The 18,235-nt window shown below is 46.0% G+C and overlaps 1 protein-coding gene across 1 annotated transcript in view; it reads right to left on the reverse strand.

Annotated features, from left to right (window-relative positions):
• The window catches only part of ADCK1 (aarF domain containing kinase 1), a gene marked incomplete at its 5' end in the record, with an annotated part of 77,794 nt that extends 62,881 nt beyond the window's left edge, over nt 1–14,913 (reverse strand). The window contains 2 exons of the mRNA XM_080345573.1: nt 10,383–10,466; nt 14,788–14,913. Coding sequence (XP_080201699.1) covers nt 10,383–10,466; nt 14,788–14,913 — 210 coding nt within the window. The remainder of the gene's footprint in view (nt 1–10,382; nt 10,467–14,787) is intronic.
• Nucleotides 14,914–18,235: the final 3,322 nt, after the last annotated feature.

Raw genomic sequence — 18,235 nt, forward strand, 5'->3', positions numbered from 1 at the left:
CTAAAATCCATCAAATCCATAAGTCCTCACTTCCAAGCCTTCATGATACTGCTCAGCCATGACCCAGACAGAAGACATTGGTCCAATACCAACCATGAAGACCTCCCCTCCATATGGCAATGCCCAGACTCAAGCTCATTTCAGCACATGATATTGGAAAACCAAATGCTGAGTAAAAGCAAGCTTGAAAACTCACTCTGTAGTCTAGTCCTATTTTTGATAATCCTCCACCTCCAATAAAATATGTGTTGGCTTACAGAAAAGTATGTATTTCTAGTAGTTACACAGGAACTGTTAGATTTTACTATTCAGTTGCCTGAAAGAAGAAAAAGAAATCTCCTCTGTTTGCCTATTAATCTGTCATGACGAGATACTTCATAATTAATTTGTCCCTAACGGTTGTTTTGTAATGGTAGCGAGCGAATATTTCAGGAATGGTAATTACCTCTGGTGTCAAAATGATGAAGAAAACAAATGTTCAACCATCAACAAAATGCAGTGCTTTTTGCACTCCCACCCGATGGCAGGTGACACCACTGTGCATCAGAATTACGGTGCAGTTAATTACCAGGCATGTTGCAATTGAGAATTCATTTCCCTTCTTGAGATGAAATTTGTTGAGCAATGCATGTGGAAGGAGGGGCATCTGCCACTAGGATGAGTTGTTTGGGGAAGTAGTCTTATCTATGCATTGCTTCTTTGTTGATTTATTACACATGTCAAACAATTACAAGCAGTGAACACTTTTAAAAAATATTTAAAGGAACTTTCCTTCATTAGCTACACATACGTCCCACCATTTCAAAGATTTTGCAAGAAAGATAAAGTCTGACTTCTCTGTTGTTGATTTAAATTTAGTATCCTTCAAATAAAAAACACATGCCTGCATTAGTCTTTCAATACTAATATGAAATATAATGGGTTTCTAGGCTGTTTGTAAAGGGAAAAATTCCCTGGACTGTGAGCTCATCAGATTTCGGCATGTTTCAGAATGCAATATCTGATTGTTTCTGGAGTGAGATTTCCAAGACTGAAACTAAGGCACATACAGTGTGAATCTCATCTCGTCTCTCCAGGTGAGGACCAAGTGCTGGGAACCCTGCTCTAGGAAGGGAAAACCTGCTGGCTCAGCTGCCACTGACACAGCTGTGCAAAGCCACAGCTGCCCTGCCTGGGGCGGGCAATGAATCCACCCAGTGTCTGGGTCTTGATTTTCTCAGAAAACTAAAACTGTGGCAAATCTTTGCTACGTGAGCTGCTAATGAACGGCAGAGCTGGTAGGGTAAATCTGTGCCCAATCTGGCAGCAGCACAGCAGGGGCCAGGGAGGTGGCAGCGAGGGCTGACACATCAGTGTGGAGAGGAAAGGGCAGAGCTGGAGCAGGATGCAGGAGAACCAGGAGAGTGGGAAGCTGTCCTGGTTTTGTTAAAAACAAGTTTATCTTTTAGTGAATTTGCCTGTCAGCTAAAGCCTTCACATTAACTGCATTTTCCTGGAGAACCAGACACATGTTTTGGTAAACCTAGCAATGGAATGCAAACTTATTGATAAGTATGGATGGACATCTCAGGAGAGGGGCGACGAGAAACTGATGACCAAGAAACTGACCAACTGTGTATAACATTCCATTCACTTGAATACTTCATATAAAAGTGGGAGATCACGAGGATCTTGTCCCTTTTGCCTTATGGCCAACATTAGGAGAGGATCTTGCTAGTCGTCCCTGATAACTGAGGCCTAGTGAGAGACTGAATCCAGCTTTGGTTGGCTGCAGAGTCTAATCCAGGACTTTGGGTGTCGGCTCTGCAGTTGCTGAGACTTTCAAGATTGGTTTTGTATATTTTGTATTATTTTCTCTATTCTTATTAGTAGCATTAGTAAAACATTGTTAATTTTTCCAACTCTCTTCTCTCTGTCCTCCTTTCCCTCCCGATCGCCTGTCCTGAGTGGGAAGGGGGGAGAGGGAGGGGCAAAAGGAGGAGGTGGGGGGAGAGGAGGTTAACAATACATCTGCCAGGGTTTTATTGTCACTCCACAATCTAAACCCTCAACAGAAGCTCATTCAGGCCCAGTACAGGATGGCAGCACAAGTGAACAGAGAGGCTGGTTGTGCTGGGCTAGTGTGCGCAGCTGCCTGCACTCACCCGGTGATGCACCACAAGAGGTGCACGCGTGACGCTGGTTTTACCTGCGTTTTGCTCAGTCCTGAGCCCTATTACCAAGCACTCACTACAACAAAATCAAAACATAGGTTTAAAAGAATCAAACATCACCCTCACTCCTGGCACAGACTCAGTACCAAGCCTGTGGCCTCTGGGGCCAGTGGAGGTTGAGGAAAGCTGCAACTGATGTAACCCTGTCAGTCAGGGAGGCAGGAGCTGGTACAGCTCTTGGGAGCCCTTCACATGCATGAGGTTGCAGACACCTCTCATCTTTGAGCACTCAACCCAGTACAAGCACCAGCTCAGAGCAAGGAAAGAATGGTTCCAGCCAACAGCTTTGCTGTTTCTCACTCCCCATTGCTCAGGAGCCATCATTTCATTAGAACAATGGTCCCCAGATCACCACTCCGTACATTTGCAGTGAATAACTCCCAGTTCAAACTGTCACCAAAAAATCTCAGTTTACTGCAAGAAACAGAAGCAGGGAAGCTGTCCTGGAGAGGAAGAGGAGTCATAGAACAGGCAATACCAGAGCACTCCAGAGATGAAACAGCTCCTGCTGGGCTCTGGTAATGCCCAGCTGTGCTGCCTGACTGTGAATACAAAGAAAAGGGCCCAAGGGAGGAAAGCATATCTTTCCCTACTTCTCTTCACACAACAGTCCTACCATAAACAAATGGGAGTGCAAAGCTGCTGCTCTTCAGCAATCCTGCGAAAAACAACTTGTGTTCAGAGCAACCCTACAATAACAAACAGGCTGCACTGTTATGGAGTTCACAGGCAACTCAAAACTAGTACATTTTCAAACAGAGACTGCAGAAGTACTAAAGACATTTTAGAATCTGGGTTGTTGGTTTGGTTTGGTTTTGTTTTTGTTAAAGCAATTCTACTCGTGAACTTTTCAGTGAATTTACCTCTAAATTCACCAAAGCTAGCAAGACAGTAAATGGATCCAGGCTTGGCAGGAGGCATTTCACAAAGCACTGTGCGTATGTGTATATGTGCAGGCTTACATGTAGTTTCATCATTAAAGTGGAGCTAGGAAGAGAGTGGAGGCTGTATAAAGATGACCCTTGTCACTATGTTTATTTGCTCCCTGTGGGCCACTTCCAAGTCACATCAGCTCAGTACACTGACAAAAAGAAGTTGTTACTGGCGTCAGACCTGCCAAGATGCTGCTGCTGCAGAGGAAGGAGCAGCAAGCTCTCTGAATGGTGCACCATCAGCAGAATTTGCAGCCCCTGACACAGGACTCTCAAGCTAAAAAAAAAAAAAAAAAAAAAAACAACCAAAAAAAATCTCAAACCAATCCTGTGGGACCAAAGGTAGGCTTAACTAGGCTAGCAGTGAATGCAATTACATCTTTGATTCAATCCTCCAAAACCATTTTTGAACTTTTGACTCTGTCTTGGAAATGGCTATTTCAACAGAAGGACTCGCACCCTGACCACACAGGCAAACAGATGTGCCTGTCCAGATATACAAAAATGCAGAAACATGCTCACATCAGCAGATTTCAAGGAAGGGCACCTGAACACCCTAGTCAATAAAGAGTAGCTTCCAAACCTGGCACTTACCTTTACATCTGGTTTTGCTCCTAGACTAAATCAGCAACTGCTCCAACTCAAGAGAAAATAAGCTTCCTTTTTCACTTGTCCCAAGGGCTTCCTCAGACTAGCAGAGTCCTGTCAGGACTCTGAGTCTGTCCCTGAGGCACTAGATGGAGGAACATAGTAGAGTTGCCTCCATAGATACCTTTCCTTGAAATTTGTGAACAGGGCAGTCCCTGCACAGGTAAAAGAGTTTGCCTGGAACATGCTAAGACACCTTCAATGTTGCCAAGAAGTCTAGAGAAGTGTTTGCAAGACACTACTCACTACAGCAATTCCCTCAACACTGACTTAACAGACTAAATGAAGACACTGGCTTGACAGGTAAGATAATTGTGTGCTACCCTCCAGCACACTCTTTTATCAGATATACACTTTGGGGAGAATGTTATAAGGTCACTGGTTTAGCAGACCAAATCTACCGTATTCAATCCTGCTCGGAAATTCCAGCCTGGCCCAATATGTAAAATATCCTCTGCACGCCACAACAGACTTATCGTTCCTGGTTTTACATCTGTGTACTCCCAATTTGGGGTTCTTCAAGCTGGTGTTTGACTGCAAGCTGACTATAGCAACCTTAGAAAGGGGAACTGAATCCACAATATGAGCCTTGTTAAGGACTCAAAGAACAAACGAAACAAAATTTGAGAAGCCTAGTTTGCCATTGCAAGTACTGATGTGTCTCTATCCCCCAATGAATCTTTCAGGTATCTATTTTTCCTAGTCTCATATCAGATTATTTAAATTCTCAAGCCATCTGTCTATTTTTAAAACAGGTAAAGCACTAGCTATCTGTCAGCACTACTGATTTTACAGGTGGCCTCCAACAACAAAGTCATATAAACTGGCCAGTAGTTCAAGGCTACAGTGTCCTTCATTAAGAAAATATCCCTGCTTAGGACCTGATCCAAAGTCAATGGGAACAGCCTTAAGTTACTTACAGTGGCATCCTAAGCAATTCCTGCTTTCTGTTTCCTTCCCCCTTCACACAGGCCTCTACCCCTCTGAGAAATCCTGTGTTCATATCAATTTGCAGAACCCACATCTAGAGTGAAAATCTAGGCAAATAAATAAATCTCAACCATGAGCTCTTCAGAGAAGATACTATCTCTTGCCGTATCTTTTGACCTTGCACGGCTAAGTGTTCATTTCACAGTGGGACTCAGGGCGTAATCCAAACACTAAATAAAACAAAATTGTTTCTTCACTTTCCATTTGCTCTTCTTATAGTCCTCTTCGTGGTGCAGGCTCCTTGCAGCCTACCTCCTTCAAGGGCTTCCTAATGGTTTCCTCATTGTACCAGTTGAGACGTTCTTCAGATGTTCTTCTGGCTATTATGAACCTCTTTAGGAGCTATAAAGAAGCAAAGTAATGAGGCCTTCAGGGATTCAATTGAAAAGGGAGAGCCCCACCTGGAGGAGAGAAGGCTAAATGCTCCCAAGGCACAGAGTTTCGCTCCTGCTGGGGAGATCCAAGAAAGATACTGGACCACTTAGGCCAAGCAGTGTGCCTGACACCTCCCTTGCATTCATGCCCTTGGAATGAAGCACATCAGGGAAAAGAGTGCACAGCCAGGACAAAAAAAAACAAATAAATAAGGCACTGCCTTTTTCCTCTCACTTCTCCAAAAATGTCACAGTGAGATGGCCCACCTATCTGAATAAATCACTACAGAGGACTGAAGAACATTCTGTTCTATAAGCATACATCCCAGAAAAAAATGGACCTTCCTAATGCTCCAAAATTAAAACGTAGAGATGCTGTGGCCATAATATTCAGCTGACACCACTCTAGAAAGCAGGAGGAAAAGGAAGTGTCTTACAATTATAAGATTTATTTTACAGCTTGTTATGTGTTTTCAGTGCAAAGCTTCCATTCTTTATGTGTTGGCAGGAAGTTTGCTAGACAGCAGCGCTCAAATGTAGAGTCATCAAGCCACCAGCTGGTCCTGCTAGTAGCTTTTTTAGACTGCATTAGCGTCAACCATGTCCTTTAGATTAAGAGATATCCTGGGGAGCACATAATAGGGCAACCTAACATGATCAGCTCAGGGACTGTGGATGGGCTGTGAAGCTCTTCACCTCTATTAGGGGTTCCCATTTAGCTTGGTGACAGAAAGTCACTGCCACCTAATGGCTACTTCGTGTCTCTTAGGGAAGTTCATTTGTTTCTTCTGACCCCAGTTCACCACAAGTTGAAGCACAGGCAAAGAGAGCCACCACTGCATGTACTGGCTGTGATGTAGAACAGCTCACAGTCTCCACTCGCAGCTGCCTTTTTGAAGGAATGCCATGGAGAGCTTCTGACAATTTCTTTCTGCAAATGCAGTCCACCTTCATCATGAAGAAACCATTTTAGGATATCCCTTATTATTTAGGGCACAGTGTTACTGAATCACAAGGGAAGTCCAAAGACACAGGCTATTTTGTTGGTGTGAACTATCCAGAAACTGTAGGTTATTTTTGAAAAACACATGCACACATACACCCACTCATTTTCTTTCCAGGATGCTTCAGCTGGGCAACTTCGCTGTGAGACAGCTCATTTTGAAAACACCCACCCCAACATGAAAAGTAAACACAACAAAAGCCAAGTGTAGCTTCCAAGAAGCAGGAAATCATATTCTGTATAATGATGGCATGAGGTTATGCCTTCCAAATATTTACCCAAATACTGACAGCCCAATAACCAGGAGTGTGAATGAGAACATCCTTATTCTGCTCTCAAAAGGAGGAAAGTTAATTAACTTCCCCAAATGGCTTTTCCCTGACAAAGCAATTCTGTAGCAAATAAAGTTAATTCAAGAATGTATTCTTACTGTCTCCAGATACACCTCGACCAGAGATCCTTTCTCTCCTTGCTATCTCCTCTCCATTAAGAAAATACCTGTATCCACATTCACAGCACTAATCTTTTGTCTCACATAGGAAAATGACCAAAAAATGCCCTGCTCTAGATTTTCAGCTGTGGCCCCTAGTGCTGAAATCTGCAAAACAACCAGCCCATTGCAATCCTCTTACTACACTGACAACAACTCAGGAGCCCATTGATGCCAGGCCTTAAACAAACTGCATGTTGTGAGAGATCTCCTGACTGACAGGATGATCAACAGAAATTGACACCAGCAATATAGGAAGTGTCAACCAAGACATCCAGGTGCTATGATGAGAGGCACACTGGAAATGCCAGGGGGTAGGCTGACTTGAGACTGAGGAGACAAACAGTCAAGGAGACAGAAGAATGTCAGAGAAATGCAGCCCTCAACAGAATAAAGTGGTTTGTTGAGAAAGCAAGAGGTAAGCAAGCTGCCCTTCTTCCTTCTCTGACCCAGCACAAGTAGGGGCAGAAACGAGAAGAAAAGTCCAAGCTTAGGTGTGCAGAGAGGGCCAGAATCATTTAATGAAAGAGGCATGAAACTCCTATCTCCCCTAATGCTCCCGACACTAGACCTACAGACATCCAATGTCCTGGGGCTAACCACAGCTACCACTGGCCCTGCCATCAGAACACTGCCATTAACATCACATTCAGGAAAAGAGCAGACACCCTGGGAAAGGATCTTTAAGTCAGGAGAAAGATGAAATTACCTGTGTGGTCCAACCACCAGTGGCGAGATGAACAAACCACTGGGACAAGAATAAAGGCTGACTACTTAAGCAGGTTTATCTCCGCTACAGGCAGAAATGAAAGAGAAGAGACATCTTTTCCCTTGACAGCTGCTGAGGAAGGGCTGTGAGTGCCATCAGGAAGGTGGATTCTCTTGTCTCCTGGCTGCCAGGAGAACTAGAGAGAGGCAAATCAACTCCAGGAAGAGAGTGAATTCCCAGCTACCGCTTCCTGCCTCATGGAGAGTAGTAAATACACCTCCAACTTGCTGACCATAAAAAGGGGCTGAGAACTGAGTGGCTGAGAGCATTAGCATCAAAAGTGGCTCATAAGGGACAGAAAAACAGAGTAAGATTGAAGATAATTCCTTGGAGCTAAATGGGAACCTGGCTAAAAGCCCCTGGGGAACTCATTTCCTTCTTAATCTGCTTTGCATTTAATTGTTTCCTAATGACTATGTCCCTGTTTGGCCCCGGCAGCCTCAGATACTCGTGCTACCACTGAGGTTTCCCATCTCTCATCTGAGGCAGTAGGTAATTTATAGGCTCCAGTGTGGCGGCTGACTGGGAATACATGGAGAGTGAGTTAAGCATTATCATTTGCACTGGAATAGCACCCACCAGTATGCTGGGTACCTAGAGGAGATGCAAAGAAAAAATGTTTTTCCACCCCCAGGTGCAAGCTTGTCCCAAACACACATGCAGCTGCACCTCTTCACTGGAGACAAAGGCACAGCAGCTGCACTCAGATCTGCTGGCACTATCTAGAGTCTCAGGGTCACCACATCCCTGCCTCACAGAATCTCTGTGCTAAACAGCACCAAAAGTGAGGCTGGAAATCAGTAATGAATTCATACACATGCTTAAAAGAAAATTCCAAACTCTCAGCATGTGAAGAGGAAGTTAAGCTGGCCTCACCTGAAGAACAGAAAGCTAAGAGAACACAATGAATAGCTGAGAGTACCAAAGATCTATACAGGACAGAGGCAAGTAAAAGCAACATCTCAATAAGTAACCTTCACACACACACAACACTTACTTGGGAGCAGCATTCACACCCTCTTGGCCACGTCCAGTGACTAACCTTCAGTACCAGCTCCAATGGGGGAACCCTGAGCTAGTCTCAGACCAGCAAAATCACCTGCAAGATTGTAAAGACTTGGTTGCCGTCCACTTAGAGCTGCACTGAGATAAAGGGTTTGGCATGCAATTGCCCAGGCCCATAAAATTCTTCCCTGCCAAGCTCATGCTTTGCTAGCACAAGCACCACGGGGACACTGTTGAGGAAGCCACAAGGGCTGTCACTGTCAGGCCCAGTGGTGGCGCTCCATAACACCTGCCAACAGCAGGACAAGCCTCCACAGGCCAGTAAGTTTTGCTCACTCATGTTATGTCTGCACCTGCTTCGCCCTCTCTATCTCCCAGCTCATTCCTCATTCCTCTTCATGCAGCTGAGGGCTAGTGCTGGCCATGCCACAGAGTCCTCTTGTGTCATGCTGGTACACTGCACTTGCCGCTGGCTCTGCCACACACAGAGGCTGACTCAGCTGGCCTTGGCTGCCAAGCAGGGAGAGCAGTGTTCTGGCCAGCGCAGGCAAACGGCCCTTTCTTGCTGCCCGGGGCATGAATTGACAAACCATCAAAACCTGCATGACAGAGGTTAATGAAGCCATAGAGAGACATGGCAAAAGGTCAGGAATTTGCAAGGGCTGCTGCAAACTGCTGCCAAATGACAAGCTGTCCACAGCACTGATAACTCCATAAGCTGGGTGTCACTCAAGAAAGCTACAAGCAGCCCTTCTGCAAACCAGGTTCCAAAGGCACACGGCAGAGACATGGGCAGATGGACAGTGAAGCTCCAGACTCCAGCATATCTATCTTCAGTTTATGGCAGGGCATCAGTGCCACTCACCTGGGATGACAAGCTACAGCAGAACAGCTCAGCATCTTTAGACAGGAAAGGATGATAACAAGCCCAAGGACACCACTCTGCAAATTACCCTAAATACTCTAAGACCATACTGATGATGATGTGGATTTGCTGCCAGAGGCAGACTAAAGCATACTGGAGTCAAATGCCACTGATTTCTACCTGGCCCACTGTTGTTTTCAGCTTTATAGTCCCTCCAGTCTGAGAGACCCTAGAGAGCACCACCCCATACATTACAAGCACATCAGTGTCCTAAATCCTATATGCACTGGGAAGAAAAATGAGGTTAAAGACGTTACTTCAAATATACTATGCAGACTGGCCTAATTCAGCAAAAGCTGTATTTCCTACTCGAAAATGGCCCTGAGCTGAAATAGCAGAGACCCTGGCTACATACACCACATGCACTCAAATAAAACTCAGTGTCACTCATAGCTCAAGGTACTGTAGATCTGTAGGCTGGAATGAAAGGTGCAGCAGAGGACTGAGAGGAGCAATAGCAGTGCTTATCTTCTCACTAGAAAGGCTTTTTCGATTCATATTAACAAGTAATACCAAAACACAATGTGTTTCTCAATGAGATGTACCTTTCTTTGCCCAATTCTGACTTCTTCAGAGATCTGCAAGCCTGATGCATCCCTATTATTTCCCTTCAACACACACCTTTTACTTAAATCCCTCAGCTTTCATGTTATGGCCATTACCAGTCAATAAGCAGGTTAAGAATCCACTGCGAGTCCCCTCTCAGCAGCTGACCTCCACACAACCAGTCTGGGCAGCTGAGAACTGGTGGCAAAGCCCAAACGCATCACAACCCATGTACTGAGAACTTGAATCTCTAATGGACATAAATGAGCACTGGTTGCACAAGGCTACCGCTTCTCCATTGGGTGCTGCACATCCTGCAAGCATCTTATGTAATATGCAGCACAGCTGCCTCTGCTGTTACCCCTTTGGTAGAAGGCATATTCAGTTATTAAGCTGACAGCCTCATGGTTTGCTTTATAGCAATGGCTTTGGCAATACAGCTGTGCCTGGCAGTTTCCAAGGAACACAGTCCAGTGCTATCACCTACCTGTGATTTGACGAACTCATACTCCTCTGATCCATATGGGACGCTCCGAAGGGAGGTGAGGTAGTCGTAGGCGATAACTGCCGTCTGCAAATGAAACCAGAAATGTTGTGCAAGCTCCACCGTTACCTTTGATCATAACAACAAACCTGCTGTTAGGGAAAATGTATGTAGCTCAGGTCCCAAAGTTTTGCCTCCACAGTGGAGTTTATGGTAATGGACTTATAAGAAATTAAATTAAAATACTTACATTTCAATGAATATTTACAGAAAGCAGTGCAGTGACCTCACTGGCACCTAGCTATTAAAAATAACCAACATTTGACACTCCTATACTATCCTCCATTTGAGAAACTCAAAGCATTTTCATAATCTCTGTACAGCACCTTGCCCAGTGGACACCCATTCTCTGTCAGGTTCCACAATAAGGTCTGTTGCCAGTAACAGAGGTCATGAAGACCCTCTTTGTGCCCAACCAGTTATCCCACACTTCATCTTCACACCTCCAACCTGCCTGGCCACAGTGGTGCACAGTGAGCTCAGTCTGGGTAGATGGTTCAGCAGGGAGCAGAGTGGCTAAAGGCAAGTTCACCACCGTGGTGCTTTTGGGGGTACTCAACTGCACAAAGGACTAGAGGACCAAAGGGACAGAGAGTCAATTATGAAACAACAATACGAGGATCCAGCTAAAGCTTATTAGCTAGACATAGCCACAGACCACAGAATTAGATTCCTAAGTGCCTTGCTTTCTGAAAATGGATCTAGGGTATTTCACAATTTTATCCTACAATGAAAGTTCCTCTCTTTCCACAGTCAGCAAACAGAACAGAAACATACAGGTCAGGTTCATAAAGTTTACCTGGGGGCAGAGAAGGGAATGATGAACCTGTCCACTCATTTGTCATTTGAACTTCAAGATCATTAGCATAAAGAACCATTTGCATAACTCAGATCTAAAGTCAGATTTCCTCAAACCTCCCCACTGAAGGGGTATCATCCCATTCTGGGACAGGGCACTATTCTACCCCTTTTACCGCATAAAGCACAGTCAATGTAATGTGAAAGCCAGGAAGGCAAAGGGATCAAATCAGGTTTGAGACAAAGTTGATGGAAGTGACAACAGTGCAACAGGCAAAAGCTCAGAGATGCATCAAAGAAGGGATCAATCTGAAAATTAGTTACAGGCACACTTCTCCCTTGGGGAGGTTAGGTTTCCCATATTTCCTGTTTTCAAGATTGGAAATTGAGCTTTTCAAGCTCTCTTGTGCCTGGTGAACTGAGGAGCTGCACAGCTACACAGAGTCACATTCAGAAGAAAAATTTTCAAAGCCTCTGCCCAATCTCAAAAAACAACTTTGAAATGGAGGGAGGTTCAAATAAGCCTTGCATGAAATCTTGAGTTGGTTCTCATTTTATCGCTGGTCCATGAGGGTAATTATCACCTCCAACTTGAAAGGAAGCAGCTAACAAATTGGCCTGTATTACAGAGGAAGAGGGAATTAATTAAGCAGTTGCTAATTACATCATAATCTTAAACACTGAATTAGTATTATAATGATCCTGATAGGCAACTCTGACATTGCCAAATCCCTGCCCGCGTCTGAGATGTATTTCAGCTACTGCGCAGAACGTTCCTTCTACATATCCAAAATAACAGGGATGCCCTCAACGAAGTACAGCAAATGCACAACTCTCTGCCAGGTTTCTGATTTTACCAGAACACAGAAACTGTCTGAAATGCAATGCTGTCCAGGCCACTGACTTCTTTCTTATCCAAGCCAAGTGCTAACATTCATGTGACAGTGTGAGACTGAATCTCAGAGACACAAAAAGACCTACAAGATCAACCAGTCCTTCCCCTTACAAATGCCACATTACTTCTTTAACTGATGTTGTAGGCAGTGCAGTGTTAATAGTCCCAAAGCACTGGGCTTCCAATTTGTATGACAGAATTCTCAACACCTTACACTCTTCCACCACACCTAAACTATCCTCAGACCTCACCAGGTCATGCCACAATGTTCCCTCTGAATAGTTGTCTACCCACACATAAGCAAAAGCCAGGTCTCTAAACTGAGGCTCAAGAAGAAATTTTCCGCTAGTATACACTTCATCAAGTTTCTTAAGAAAGTCTGCAAAGGACTACGCTTAAAATACCTGCAGACTCAAATCCTCCTAGTCAAACTCAGATGAAATCTGTCCACAGTCCTATAGTTCTCGGTAAAGTTTCTTGACCTCCATGTTTTCTTTTCTCCAGGCTTTTGTTTTGTGGGTTTTTTTGCCACATCATAACTTCTCTCACGTTTTTTTGTGTCGGCTGCTGCTGAACTTAGCTCTTAAGGATTACAACCTCTTAATTCCAGCCTGCTTTTGCCTCGCTATGGTCCAATATTTGAATCAACAAACCAGGCAAGAAGCCTGGGCAGGACTAGATTGAAGGAAAGGCACTTCATATCTATGTACATGCCACCAATATCCAAAGTTGTTTGTTTGCTACAGAGTCTCAGCTTTCATTTACAAAAAGAGTGAGCCCAAGAAGCTGAGCTTCTGAGAAATAAACATGTCCAATTGCTCTATTGGCTTCACCTGGTCTATGATTAATGACAGAGAGCAGTCTGGGACACACTGACCTCTGCCTCTCCAACAAGGAGAAGACCACAGGCTGGGAAGCCAGAGGTCACTAGTGCAGCAGGCCTAAAGGAGCAACCAAACCATATGCAGTCCTGTATAGGACTGAGGGAATACAGAACTCAGAGACAGAAAATTCATGTTTGAAAAGTATACAGACACACAGACAAGAACACATGCTGCCATCACGAACAGAACACAGAACATTGGCAGCATGTTTCTGGGGGTCACTGCTTGCAGCTATGGGTGCAGAACCCTCTAACACATTTAAGAGCAGGGTCAGTGAAATGCTTTATAGTCCATGACTTGTGACTTCCCTGAAGGCAGAGGACGTGAAAGCCAAACATGTTTTTAGTGTCGCCAGCACCTAAAGCAAAGAAAATCTCCTTCACTCTACTTCCTATTGATTAGGAAAGTCATTTCTCATCATCACTCAAAAGAGACCAATTGCACAGCTTCATCCTGCAGACTTCTCCTTTATTTTTGTCTTAAACAGAAAACATTGGCTTTAAATAAGACTGAGAAACACTGCTCAAGCAGGCAGAATTCAAGGGCAGACTGGAAAGCCCAAACAGCCCGGATAGCAGATTCCTCTCCAGTCACAATAAGCTGTGTTCCCTCTCTCTGCCTCCGTTTTCTGTGCAGCAAGAGGGTGAGAGCTGCTCCCTGCCACCAGGCAGTGCTGCCTCCTGGTCAGGGACAGAGAATGAAGCTTAGCACATGTTTAGCACTTATTAGGTAAGAAGATTACAGTTTGTATTTCTGCCCTCGCCCTTTTAAAATAAACACTCATTTTTCAAAACAGTTCACGGTGCAGCTTCCACATATAAACAGAACAGCACCTGAGCCAACCCACAGAGCATCTGCCCTCAGAAGCTGACTTCCCGTAAAACTCATAAATGAAGTGCTTAAAAGTCATAGAATATGCTCCTTACCACTGGGGGTCTGTAAATGATGGAGATCATGGCCCAAAATGACACATGTATAATGCAAGTGAGGTACAGGGAGATTGGTACCTGCTCCAGAGTCTCCACTATCCTTGTTCTTGGCTGCCCATCGATTCATCAGTGAATACTCTCAAGCACACAGCAGCTACCTATTTGGCTGGCAGTCTCCATGCCAAGGTTTTCCAGAGCCATGACCAACACAAGGGTGATATAGCAGTGATGCTAAGCAGATGTAGCATTGATTTTGCAACTCTGGAAACCAATCCAGTCTCAGAAGTACATCATCTCCCATCCTCACTTGAACCTTGCTTTGAGAATGATCCTCAAAACACCTGCTGTCCCCCCTCTCATACTAAGGGTTGCAGGGCAATGGCTATCATAGCATATCAACACTACAGCCACAATCATTAAATCAACATGTTCTAATGTAAAAAATGGCATATGCGGATGTAGACAAGATGGTTTGAAGCAGGTCACTGTTAAAGGCAGCAGAACTGACCTTGAAGGGTGGCTGATGAAGCTGCGAGCCCAAAGTGAGTCCTTGCTCTGAAGGTCCTACCCAATCCAGGGAAGCAGAGACAGCTCTCCGCAGTCTAGTATCTCTGCATGTTTCTTTCCAAAACATGCAAACAGCTCTATTCCTTCTATGCTTTCACGTCTTTTCTCCTCACCATGTCAAGAACTTGAAGAGCCCCGTATTGACCTTCAGTCTCATAGATCCAGCTGCTAACGGGAAGTGCAGAGAGGGAATGCAGGAAATCTCAAGTTCTTGTGAACTGCAATTCTCTTACCCACCTAGGAACACTCTTGTACATTTCTAGGATGAAACTTACTGTGGCAACGGCTCGGCCCACACGAACAATTCCAAAATCATTGGGATCCAGGAACTTGTTGCCATACAGATAGATGCCAGAAGTGGCTGCTGTCAACGAAGCAAGTTTCAAGGCCCTTCGTGCCATGGGTGATGAGCCCTGCCAAGATACAAAATAGCAACTATAACATCTGAGAAGGATATAGTGATCTAATGCCTATAGCCCCGAGGGACCTGGCAATCCAAGTTTTAATTACTCCTTGCTGATGCATTGCTAGCATGCCCTCAGGCAAGAGCTCAAGCAATCATGCAGTAACCAAAAGCAAGCTCTGACTCCATTGCGATTTCTAACTCAACGGTGTCTACGGGCCACAAAGCCAGAAGTAACTCATTGCGATAGACCTTGAGAACTCACAACAAAATATTTGCTCATGGCCCCAGATGCTTTACAAAGAGAAACAACAGGTGGACAGGGACAAGGGAGCAAGCGCTCACCAAAAGTCAGCAGTAGGCCTCATCTTCACTGAAAATGTTTTGAAGATATCCCAGAACAGACCCATCGCAAGGGACCAAGGGAAAATCAAAACAAGCAAGGTTTAAAAAGAGCTCTTGCAACACCAAGAGCACCCAAAAACTTGTTGGGAACTCTACCAGACTGGCTGTCAAAGTGCCTTGCTGCTGGTGAGCTGTGGGGGCACAGTCACACGCAACACAGGGGATGGGGAACTGCTCAGAGTGACCAAGCAAGACTTGTTTTATCATCATCACCATCCTGTTCAAGTGCCAGGTGGGGGCTGCAGAGGCAGAACAGACATCTGTGGGAACCAACAGCCTAATCCTGGCCCTGTCACAGGCCCAGCACAGGCCTCGCTCCTGATGGTGGGGAACAAATGCATTTCCCACACTAAGCACTTCGGAGCACCGCAGCATATAAAAATAGCGTGAACATGTAGATCATTACACGTGTTAGACGTGTAATAATCTCCATGTCACTTTAGAGGATTCAGATCTGAAAAAAAAAAGTTACAAATCAGATATATTTTTCTTTCCCTACCCATTGACTGGCATTGGATAGAAAAGATGATCGACCATTCTTTCTGCTTACACCCTGAACCAAGAGTGACGGTTCACTCACTCTGCAAGCGCTCGAGAGCACCCTCTAGAGCACAGGCTTTTACCTTAGCCAGATGGAGTCCACCTACTCTTAGACTTAATTGAGAAGCTTTCCTGCTTTTGTGAACCTTTAGTGGGGTCAGTCTGGCTCATGCCTTTTCTCTTGGAAGCCTTGTAAACAAAAAATACATGCAGTGACACGGGCCAAGCCTTTCAAAAACACCTCACAAGAACACAATCAGCAAAATAGGCTAATATAACACAAGAGACCTCTGTACATGAACCTTAGCTGAACTTTATTATTTCCTTTTATTTCCTTACAAGCCCTAGGTAACTTTGAGGCAAAAAAGCTGAGACACATTCTGCCAGCATCAGTCAGAGCTGCCTGCAGTACCCCAGCTCTTTCTCCTCTCACAAGGCTTAGCTGGCTGATCATGACTCCTCTGAACCCACGATCAGATTCAAGAGAAAATAAACCTGGCCCCTTGACTACAGCCAAATGAACATGCACTACAAAAAAAAAGGGTGCTCTCCTCCCATGACCTGACTGAAATTCTAGAAATTCTGGGTATCTTACTGGAGGACTGAGCTCGTTTGTACAAAAATTTCTTGTATCCTCTGTCACCTTCAAAAAAACATTTTCTGCTAAGTGTTTTAATTAAACCATTTCTGCTCCTTTTTTTTTTTTTTTTTTGTAAAATTTCATTTATTGGAAGTGAAAGGTGCAAACAGTGACTTTTTTTAAACACAGAAAATATGCCTCTCTCTTTCATTATTCTTAGCTTCACCTTCTTTATTACCAAAAGAACATTTGCTTGAAAGCAGGATGCAAGTCCATCTGTTCTTGCATCTTATTCCTACCTGAAGCTATAATCTGCAGCTCCTGACATCACACCTATTCCCATACCCGCCAGCTGTACATCATGAACAGAAGATGGGAACTTTAGGTAGCAAATAAACAGGCAGAGCAGCTGAGCTCTTCAGCAACAAAGTTCTTACTTTCATGTTTGATGTGTTGTATCAATAAAAAGGGAATAACTAAAAGCCCTCCAATTTAAGGTATAGAAATGGATTGTCAGAAATCAACTGTATTTCAGTTTTCCACAAGGTGCTGAGGAGCCTTTACAACACCCCCAGGGGCACCTCAGAGACCTCGTCAGCTGTGAAATTCGCCTCACAATGTCACCGCCACTCGTTATTTAGGCCTGCACTGATAAATCACCCTGCTCCTTTCTCGTGCTGGCTTGACTTCCACACGACTCCACACACACGAGGTGCCCTTTCCCCTCAGCCGGGCACTCCTCAGCCCACCCGGGAGCGCTGGGACGGGCGGGCGGTTGCCGGTGTCCCGCCGGAGGGGGCTCCCTCCAGGCCCAGCACCGCCGCCCGCCCCGGCGCGGCCGCACTGCCCGGCAGACCGCGCTCCCCGGGCCCCGCCGGGACCGCACAACACCCGGGGGCCGCCGCAGCCACCCAGCGGGGCCGATTCGCCCCGCGAGTTCGCGCCCGCGCCGCAGCAGCGCGGCCAAGGGCTCCCCGTGAAGGACGCCAGGGGCCGAATCCGGCTGCTTTCGGTTCTCCCCGGGGTGTGCCGTGCCCCCCGGCGCCCCCCGCTCTTAGAAACAACCCCAGCCCCGCCGAGCCCGGCGTCAACTCAGCCTCTGCGCCCGCGGCGGGGCTCGGCCGCCTGGGGCCGGCCGCCCTTGCCGGCGGCAGCAGCCGGGGCGCAGAAGGGCCGAACCGGGCCGGTGAGCCCGAGGCCGCAGCGGGGTGTGGGAGGGCAGCGGGGTGCGAATCCGTCCCCGCCGGACCCTCCGCAGCCTCCAGCACCGCGTCGGCCGCACCACCGACGCGCGGAGCCGGCACTTACCGCCCCGCCGGCACCGCGCGCTCAGCCGCCTGCGCCCCCTACGCTTGGCACATGGTACGTTCCTGCCCGCACGGCCTGCTGGGACATGTAGTCTTCGGCGGTGGCGTGGCAGTCGGGCGAGCGGCGGCCCCTGGGCGAGCCCGCCGGCCGGCGCTGAGCCTGCTGCGGGGGTGCGCGCTGCTCCCCTCGTAGCTACACAAGAGAAGGTGCACGGGCAGCACCCTTCCGTTCAGTGTACAACAGGGCAACACCATATCCGCTTTACCAGCGGGGCTCCCAGCCCGGCACAGGTGCCCCGAAAAGCCGTTTTCTGTGCTCTTAAAAAAAAAAGAAGATATGTGTTTATATATCTATATCTATATATAGATATATATATATATATACATATGTTTTCATACACCGGAAATCATGCGAGACGGTAGAAATACCAAACTCGGATACCAGAGCGTTCCCTTTCTATACCTGGGAGAGGTACTGGAGGGGCGCT

This window comes from Nesoenas mayeri (genome assembly GCF_963082525.1).
Source record: "Nesoenas mayeri genome assembly, chromosome: 5".
NCBI classification, from domain to species: domain Eukaryota; kingdom Metazoa; phylum Chordata; class Aves; order Columbiformes; family Columbidae; genus Nesoenas; species Nesoenas mayeri.